The sequence below is a fragment of the Ahaetulla prasina genome, chromosome 2 (assembly GCF_028640845.1).
Source record: "Ahaetulla prasina isolate Xishuangbanna chromosome 2, ASM2864084v1, whole genome shotgun sequence".
NCBI lineage: Eukaryota > Metazoa > Chordata > Lepidosauria > Squamata > Colubridae > Ahaetulla > Ahaetulla prasina.
Window position 1 is genome coordinate 206,699,112 of NC_080540.1, and position 10,268 is coordinate 206,709,379.

At 39.9% G+C, this 10,268-nt stretch overlaps 1 protein-coding gene across 15 annotated transcripts in view; it reads left to right on the top strand.

Annotated features, from left to right (window-relative positions):
• Window positions 1-9,547, top strand: part of ZNF462 (zinc finger protein 462) — a 186,943-nt gene extending 177,396 nt beyond the window's left edge. For all 15 annotated transcript variants that reach the window (XM_058168896.1, XM_058168898.1, XM_058168895.1 and 12 more), the window contains 2 exons: window positions 3,921-4,035; window positions 6,667-9,547. In XM_058168896.1, the coding sequence (XP_058024879.1) occupies window positions 3,921-4,035; window positions 6,667-6,892 (341 nt within the window). In that variant the 3' untranslated portion in view covers window positions 6,893-9,547. The remainder of the gene's footprint in view (window positions 1-3,920; window positions 4,036-6,666) is intronic.
• Window positions 9,548-10,268: the final 721 nt, after the last annotated feature.

Consider the following 10,268-nt stretch of genomic DNA (forward strand, 5'->3'; position numbering starts at 1 on the left):
TTTCCATGCCTTGTGAAAGGCCAACAGGGTTGGGACAAGTTCAGTCTCTGAGGGAATAATGTTCCTGGGAATGGACACCTTGATAGAAAAGGCTTTGTTCCTAAATCAGATGGCACTAGATCATGGGTGGGATCTGGAGTATTCCTTTTCTGTTGGATCCCGCAAGATGGGTAGACACCACTAGAGAGACATAACCTGGTAGGTGGTCCAGCCCAGTCCTTAAGCCCTGAAGAATACCTTGAATTGCACCCAAAAGCATCCTGATAACAATACAGCTCTTAGAGCAGAGGTACCCAAATATGCTGATCAACTGGCACCCAGAATTGGCTGTGCTGTCACATTTTGCAACAGGCAAACCTTCTGAATAAGCCTATTGCAGAGCGCGTAGCAGTAATCCCAAGTAGGAGATGACTAAGGCATGGGTGACTGTAAAAAAGACCTCACAGTCCAGAACAGTTATGGGATGCATGACACAAAGTTGTGCAAAAGACCGCCTGGCCATGAAGAGCCACCTGCTCTTCAAATAGAAGCTGCAAATCCAGGACGGACCCTCCAATTGCACACGGGATCTGTCTGAGGTAGGGCAACCCCAGAACAAAAGATGGGAGATCGCCAAACTCTGAGCGCCCTAAAACACAAAGCCCCTTTGTCTTACTAGCTTTGAGTTGTGAACATTTTATAAAGATTTTCCAGTACTGGGCTCTTCAGAAACATGCGGAGAACCCTAGGAGAAATAAATCGTTAAATGATGGAGTTGTGTCTACTCTGAGTTAACTTTCAACAGCGAAGTCTGTAAAACTACAAGACGGCCTTTCCCTCCAAGAATTTGCTTGCTTTGAGGATCCAAACTCTGAAGCAGTTAGATTGACATTTGGGGAATTAAAAAAAGTTTAAACCTCAAAAGAACAAGTCTTTTTTTAAAAAAAGAAAAACTGTTTGAGGATAGTTTAAATTGGCCTGGCTTGAATTTCAGAGAGTTGTAGTGCAGTATCCTCTGAAACAAAAACATATCTATGTGTTTGGAAAAGTCTTGGGAAGAATTTGACAATATTTCTTGCAGCCATCCCCACAAAAAAAAAAACCTGCAGAGAAAGAAGGGCATACAATATATGTTCATGAGATCACACAGAGAAGCAAAAGAGAGATTGTCAATGGGTTAGGTTGGCTCATGAGTTGTGTGCAGCATAACACAAAGTGGAAACAGGACAAGCAAAGATCAGCAATTAAATGAAGCAAAATCCAACTGTTTTTCATTATGTACTTTGAGAGGACTCTGGGAAGCGAGAGACATTGGCATTCTGTTGTTCTTTTTACTCAGGATAATCCCCACTACAGAATTAATGCTTGGAGCAGATGGTACTGTCTCATTTTCAGTGAAAAGAAATCAAGCAAGATAGTCCAAGTAATTATTTTTAATGGCCTGTGTGGCAATCGTCTTAATTTTGTGAGAAAACATTTCATCTTCTGTTTTGGCAGACAGCTCTCTGGTTCACACTGGTCTCCCGTATTTCAGCCAGGAGGAATGTCCACTGTGATTTCAGGGTCTTGGGAATGCTCCATTATGTTCTGCAGAACAACATCCAGCCAAAGCTTAAGCCGATAATTAGTGCTTCCCCCGTTAGAATCAGTGAGAAGTATTTGGCTGGTCTACTCTCGAAGGGTTGATTGGCAGGGCATTCCCAGAGTAATAAACACTTTCACTGAGTGTTACTCTACAAGGAATGCCTTCCCTATAGGTGGAGATCATATGGCTGCAGACCTGTGGCTCTGATCTATCACTGACCTTTGAAATAAACATCATCCAGTTCAGTGGAATCAAATTGTACTCTGCATTCAGAACAACTTTTGAAAAGATGCTCACGGAACGCTAAAACAAGTAAATTTAACCCCAATGAACTCATAAAAATCATATTTCTGTTAAGTGACTCTTCCGTTGTTATAACAAAATAGGTTCGTTCACAAGTAAAATTAAACAAGCAGTGCTGGCTTATTTGATTTGCTGTCAACCAGCATCTGTTTTTCACCAGGCAAAGAAGACAACTGTGAGGCATTTTCTGCATTTTTGTATCTTCTGTGCCTTGTACTATACAAAACAATTCATACAAGGGGAAATAATTCTCTTTAGAGATTGATAGTATCTATGTAAAATAACAATCCTAGAAGTTATAAGATCCCCCATAATTCTCCCATAACCTCTGGGATTATTATTTTATATAGGTACTATATAACTAGCTAACAAGAGTTAAATAGTTGAGTATGGCAACTACTAACAATAGTAGTAATTATTTTAATAGTATAACTAGCTAACATTAGTTAAAAAAGTTGAGCTATGTCAGAAAATCATGCCTTTGGGAACCTAGAATTATTTTCCAGGCTACTAGATGATGATGAGGATGATATCCGTTGAGTTGAGTCTGACTCTTGGCAATTCTATGGGCCAAGTCTCTCCACATCTTCCAATCTTGCACTATTTCATTGAGTTTTTTTATGCTCTGTCTGGTGTCAGCTTTTATAGTGAAGTTAATATACAATTTAGAACAATAAGACAGATACGATTGGTAATGTGTAAGTGATACATATACAAATATATAGCTTTGGGTTATTATCCTCAATGAATGAATACATACAGACATATATATATGTGTGTGTGTGTGTGTGTGTGTGTGTGTGTGTGTGTGTGTGTGTGTGTGTGTATATATATATATATATATATATATATATATATATATATATATATATATATATATATATATATATATATTTGTTTTCTGAGGTTTTCGCAGGTGTTTGTATGTAGGTCTTTGGCTATTCGGGTTTTTTCCCACGTAAAATTGGAAGTGTCTTGGTGAAACGTCGTCGAAACGTCGCCAAGACACTTCCAATTTTATGCGGGAGAAAACCCGAATAACCAAATCCATCCATCCATATACACACACACACACACACACACACACACACACACACACACACCCATTTGTTTAATTGGGTTCTCTGTGTCTACTTGTGACTACAGGTCACATTTTAAATCATATTTATGCAGAAATATTGAAATTTTAAAAGGGTTCACACACTGTTAAGCACCACTGTAGAAATAGGCAGTCCTCAAATTACAATAGTTCATTTAGTGACCGTTCAAAGTTACAACGGCACTGAAACAAGTGACTCATGACCATTTTTCACAGTTACAACCTTTGCAGCATCCCCATGATCATGGGATCAAAATTGGCAACTGTTTCACAGTTATGACCATTACAGTGTCCCAGGGTTTCCTTTTGCGACCTCTGACAAGCAAAGTCACTGGGGAAGCCAGATTCACTTAAGAGCCATGTTACTAATTTAACAACCGCAGTGATTCACTTAACAACGGTGGAAAGAAGTCATAAAATGGGATCAAACTCACTTAACAAATTTCTCAGCAACATAAATTTTGGGCTCAGTTGTGATCATAAGTCAAGGACTACCTGTATAAAGAGTGGGAGACAAGACTGGTAAATCTGAAATGTTCTATTCATGAAATGAAATTTCACCCTCCCTCAAACACCATTAAGCAAAATGTAGGTGTGCGCTCTCTCCCCCCCCCCCCGTATATGTATGTATATACATACATCCACATACTAACATTTTCATTTGGCAAAGAATGTGAACATTCTGTGCTATTCTTACCTTTCAAATGTGTATATGTGTGTGTGTGTCTCAAAGAGAAGCATAGGATGTTCACATTCTTTGCCAAATGAAAATGTCCCTCTTTAAAGATGTTGGATTCCCATCTCACAAGTCCTTTCAAATAGGGAAATTTGTGACGTGTTTTTTTTTTCTATTGGACTTTCAGACTACTTTCTCTTTCTGCCTTCTGCCTCCTTCAGAGAACTTTGGCTTATTCTTAAGATTGATACATGTCTATGCGCTTCTTTTCCTCCAAGGGGACATGAGGTTTTCAGAAAATGGTCCTCCTGAAAAACGCTTCCCCTGTGAATTTTGCGGGCGAACATTTGCTGAAGGCTCTGAATGGGAACGGCATGTACTAAGACATGGCATGTAAGTGAATCCAGAAGCTACCATTTCTTCCACCAGCAAAGGGAAGAATAGAGCGTTTTCCTAGTATACTGTGTATTATGAAGCAAATACTACAAACAAAGCATATTTATTATCAGCCAGTTAAAGATAAATTAATCCTGACTGTAGGAAACTGTCTTTTTACTGTATATAATTTACATACTGTTTTACTGTAATGAAACAGAGAACTTGTTGGATTACAAGGTTACTGAACAGTAGTTTCAAAATTGTGTTCTTTTTACTAACGGTAAATAGTCAATAATATTTTCCTTCTAATACCCGAATGGCTCTAATATATAACCACAGTGATATTGTTCAAAATTAGAAAAATTAAAGCCACCCTCAGCATAACTCACCGAGAGATCCTGTGTATTTTTCGTTCCACCAAATGTAATTATTTATTCATCTGTATCAAATATTTGAGTGGGACGAAAATACGTATCAGCCTTGATACAAAAGTCATAATTTCTCCCTACAAACGTAACAATATTTTCATCTACTTCTGAATATCCTGCTTCATCGGGATAATGTTTTCAAATTTTGTTATCCATCAGCTAGATAGTAATTCCCAACATGGATTATTTAGTAGATATTTGACTGTATTCTATTTTTGGGGGGGGGTCTCATTACTTGGACATATGCATTATATTCATGAATGGATTTTTTTCTACTATGTAGTTGCTGACATGCAGCACAACCAGTGGTGGGATTCAGCCAGTTCGCACCACTTCGGGAGAACCGGTTGTTAACTGACTGAGCAGTTTGGTAAACTGGTTGTTGGAAGAAATCATTAGGGCAGAGAACCGGTTGTTAAATTATTTGAATCCCACCACTGAGCACAACCCTTCCGCTCCCCCCAACAAAAGTATGCAACTCCCTAACTGTGTTTTATGCTTAGTCTTAAACAGATACTAACCCACAAACTCCTTTTATATAATTTTTTTTTAAATGTTGCCTTTGAGTCAGATTCTGGTGACTGCCTAGACTCCCTGCAGTTTTCTTGGCAAGATTTTTCAGAAGTGGTTTGCCATTTTCTCCTGGCCTAAGGCTAAGAGTAACTGGCTCAAAGTCACCCAGGTGGCCTTGTGCCTAAGATGGGAAAGGGACTCATATCGTAGTCTCCAGTTTCCAGCCTTGGTGTTTTAACCTCACTATAACAAACTGGTTCTCTTAAGCTACAATAAATTGTCCAGTTACTCTTAAATCTCAGAGAAATCCATAATCTTGCAAAGTCTAATTAGTCATCCTTATTAAAAAGGAAAAAGAAATTAAATCTTGGGAACCAAATATCAGTATGTTTTAGTCCCTGACACTCCCCCAAATCAGCAAGTGCACGAAGACAGGTGCTTCTTGATGCCTTTGTTCCTCTCCCTCTCTTCTGATTTAAGGGGGAGCTTGCTAACTTTTTGGAAGAAACATCACCCACCTTATTTTGCCCTGTACAGATAGTCCTTGAGTTGTGACAGTTCACTTAGCAACGGTTTAAAGTTACAACACTACCCCCAAAAGCACTTGCAACCCAGTTACGAATGTTGCAGCGCCATGGCAGTCGCTCAGTCTTACAACCAACCGCAGCCTATTCCCCCACCCCTCGGGGTCCTAACAGGCACTGGCCCTGATGTGCTAGCGCACCGACTCCTCCCTATCCTGTCACTGATCCGCTCACTTAACCTTTTGAAGATCCACGGAACTCAGGGCCACATGGCAGAAAAGTGGCCATCTTCTCAGAGACTGATTTACATGCCCATCTGTCCCCTTTGCAAAAGGCTTTTTGCACAGACTACGTAGGCCAGCGGGAGCGCAAGATCGCGCCCCTGAAGGTTTCCATCCCTTTTGCAGAAGGCTTTTTGGTGTGGAGGACAGAGGCCTGCAGATGTGTGAAATTGCTCCCTGCAGGCCTCTCTCCTCTGGGCCAAAAAGCTTTTTGCAAACGGGATGGAAGCCTTCAGGGTCGTGATCTCGCACCCCTGTAGGCCTCCATTGTCTGAGGGACAAGCTTTTTCCAAAGGGGGCCAAAGAACACGAGATTTAAAGAAGGCAACTTCACCTGCATCTGAGAAGAAGGCCCCTTTTCTGCCCTGTAGCCCTGAGCTCTGCCGATCTTCAAAAGGTAAGCGCGGAGGAGGCTGAAGCAGCTCTGGGGACCCTAAGGGACGGGGAGGGGAATATGAGATATCTCAGTGGGTGTGGGGAGACCTTGGGTGGCCCTAGGCAGGTGGTCTTTTTCTGCACTAGGCTCCCCATGGTCTTCCCCATCCTTGAGGAACTTCATGCACACTTAACAACTCGTGCACTCGGTTAACGAATGCAATGGGGAGAGGAGGGATGGGGTTCATTCGTTTAAAGCGATTCAATTAACGTTGCGATCGTAAATGGGCATTATGCTCCCTTATGGTCGTAACTCAAGGACTATCTGTACTGTAAACGTATCATCTCATTCCCAGGCTCAGAGGCCATCTGACTTGCTAAGTTATTCCTGCTAAGGCCGGCATGGATCTACTCTTCCAAATTTCTAAAGTCATGTTGGCTCTGCCCTAGTAAGAAGAGCCGAGAGGTCCCTGTGATGCCCAAATCGTCACCCTTTTTTCCCCCCCTTCCTGTCTCCATTACCAGGGCAATGAATGAAACCAACCGGGTCATCAGTGACGAAAGCCAGGCCAAAGAGAATGCAGAAGAGACGGTTAAGGTACCATTGGCAGAAGAAATGGAAAGCAGCCCAAAGAGACTGGTGGACTTTTCCCACAAGAACGAAGCTGCCATCTGTGTCACTGCTGCTGCTGCTACTGCTGCTGCTGATAATAAATCACTCCCAGAGATGGCAGAGGTCAAAAGTGAATGAGCACCTGGTGTGATTTCCGACAACCTACTTGAACAGTGATGAATGGGGAGGGGGCGGGCAGGGGGACAAGGAAGAATCAAAGCTGCTTTTAGGACTGAATGATCTATTTTCAAAGCACTGGTACTTGTGTGTGTGTGTGTGTGTGTGTGTGTGTGCGGGCATGTGTGAGTGCGTGGGCGTGCGTGTACATAGATTAAATTTATTTAATTGAGGACGGTGGGATCCGTGGCTCCATGATACCCGCACGACTCTTCTGGATCTCGACAATGGGAAGTTACACGGTCATAACTTTGGACTTGCGAGAATCAAATTCCCAGACGCGTCTTGCATTTTTGCCTTTGTGCTCCACCACTGGAGACTTCGGGATCCTTTTGACGATGGAGGCGTCCCAAGGATGGAAGAATGCAGGGGACAAAGTTCCGTGCCCAACTTTGGGGCACTCTTTTTTTTTTTTTCTAGTTTTAATATACATATTACGCTTTTCCAGAGTGACAAAAAAAAAAAAACAAGAAAAAAAAAGAAAGTTAAAAGACTGCTTTGGCTTAAAACAGTCACCTGTTTCCTAGTACCTCAGAATTAACCAAGGGAAATTAAAAACAAAAACGAAAAAAAAAAAAACACAAAACAAATCTCTGCATTTGTGAGTACTACCTGTTGTCGTTGTGGTTAAATATATATAGAAAGACAGACTGCTGGGCAAGATGGTGAATGGAAGAAAAACCACAAAGTTTTAAAAGAAAGAGAAGAAAAAAAAAACAAAAAACAAAGTTGTGCTCAAAAATCCCTGTGGGGGGTTTATTTCTTAAAATACTGTGATTTTTTTAATTATTTTAGTAAAAAAACAAAACAAAAAAGAGAGAATTCCTAGATACCTGTCTGTGACTTGTCATCTTTTATTCCAGGTAAGCTGTTTGTTAGCGTTCAGCTATGATTTTAGGGCGTTGGGTTTGTTGGTTGGTTGGGTTTATTTTTTATTTTCTTTTTTAAGACTCATGTGATTGACTCTGTGCCGTTCTTGTTTGCCCCATGTCTACGTCGGCTCAGCCTGAGGGATTACAATACAGCACAATTAATTTTTTTTCCATGTAAAAGTAATGTTATTTCCCCCGCATTTCTCCTTTGCCCTCACCCAATGTGATAGGGCTGGGAAGGAGAAGTAGTTCTTGTGAATAGGTGATGACGATGATGATTATTTAGTTTTAAACATGTGGCGATATCAAAGAAGTAACTTTTTTAAAGAAACTCAAAAACAAAAAAACCCTTTTAACTAAAGAACCAAACTTACAGCACAGCTATGCAGGTTGTGGACTCATCCAAGTGTCCTAAGAATCATTCTGTTGCTCGTCCAATTGAACATCTTTCACTGATTATTATTTTGGTTACTTAAGAATGGTTGCCTTTTTTTTTTTTAATGTGGTGTGTCTCGTTTTGGTACAAGGAGGGTCGGAGGGGGAGGGAATTGATAACCACATATAGTTCTAAAGTTCAGGTAACCCGGTTTTGCAATATTAGGAGCCTAGAGATCTACATTTTGTGGACTTCAAGGAGGGAGACAAATCATCGCGCCACCTCGCATTCTTCACATGAGAGGGAACAGCAGAGCCTAAATAGGAACAGAAGTTGTGTTTTGAGTTCCTTTTTCCATGTAAAAATGTTGGGATATCTTGCATGAACCTGAAGCAGAAGGTCCGGGCCCAGGGAAGAATGGTCTGATAGAGAACAAACGGGATTACTTTCCAAAAGTAGAAAGTACTTGAGTGAAATCTAGTTTTAGAAATGCATGTGTCTCTTTGGGTTGCTTTACTTTCTTTCTTTCTTTTTTCCTTTCCTTTCTTTTTTTCCTTTTTCCTTTTCCTTTTTATTATTTCTTTTAACTTTGAGGGGAAGGGAAGGGATGGGATGGGAGATAGGAAGCTGCGGAGAAGCCGATATCCACACAGAAATTCTCAAATTGATGGCTAAAACAGGTGAAAAGAAAAAACGACTACCATTGCATTTGTGGAGGAAATGCTACTTGAAAAAGCATGTTTTGAATTTTGCAGATTCTTAGTTTGTGAGGGTGGGCTTTCAGGTTTTTTGTTTTTTTTTTAATTATTTGGTGGGGAGGGAAAGTCATGTGGCAAACACATTGGAAGGAGAAGTATAAATAAACATTTTGTGTCTGAATGTTTTCTTTTTAATTGGCCTCATATCAAATGTATTTAAACAGTTCCATACCTGGATTGGATGTTTGTAATGGTTACCAAAAATGAAAAAGAAAAAAAAAAGAAATGATTGTGACATGCTTTTATCACTACTTTATTTTTCGAATAACATGTAAATATTGTAATCCATTGGATTTTTGTTTTGTTTTGTTTTTGGTTTTTTGGTTTATTTTTATTTTATTTTATTTTTTTGCTAACCTGTTAATAAATATATGGGACCATTATCCTTTTTAACAAGTCTAGAATGTCATATTTTTTCTTGTGTTTTGTTCCCTCCCAAATGTACCCTTTGATATATTGTGGACACACATTTTAGATGCATTATTACGATTCTGTTGGCTGTAATGATGACCTAGGATTGAGAGTAACATCCTTTTTTTTATTTGTTTAATTTATACAGAGGACTTTTTTCAGAGTTTGAGAGAAGGAAATAAATAGCAAAATGATAACCCACTGGCTTCAGAACTCAGTATTTCCTAATTAAAAATTAACTACTGCTCAGTGTTTGGTGGGTGAGGCGTGGATGTTCTGAAATGTTGCACTGATAACTTTTTTAAGGCAAAAGAAAACGAATAAAAAATTTTCAAACAGAAGTGTGCGTATGGTTCTCTCAAGTTCAGAAACGTTCTGCCTTTCTTTTGTCTTGTTTTAACATTGAAATATTGGCCCCATTAATTTGATATCATTGTTATCAGCAATGAAAGACAAGTACTTTTTAATCGTTGTGAGACCCAGCTAATTTTTTCCTCAATGAAAAGTTTGTTTGGATTACTTTTAACATTTTTTTTGAAGTTTGTCAATATTTTTTATTGTCTTGTCTTGTGAAAATTAAGTTCTTCATTTGGAGCTAATTAGTTTCCTCAAGAGACATCACCAGATCTTCCATTGACCTCGGCAGATTTGAAACTCATTTTAAGGTTTAACGGTTTTCCCCTGATGTGACCGCGACTCAGGGGACGGTGCTCATCTCAGATTCTCAACCAAGGGATCCTGGGTTGTCTGAGAGACATTTCTGTCATCATGTGGCTGGCATGAAGATACAGAACGCAGTATCCTTTCCCACCAAAGTGGGGTGAGTAATAGGAGCTCACCAGTTACATGGCACTCGGGTCACAAACCTGGGCTGTCGACTTTCCAGCTGACAAGCTCAGTGTCTTAATCCCTAAACCATC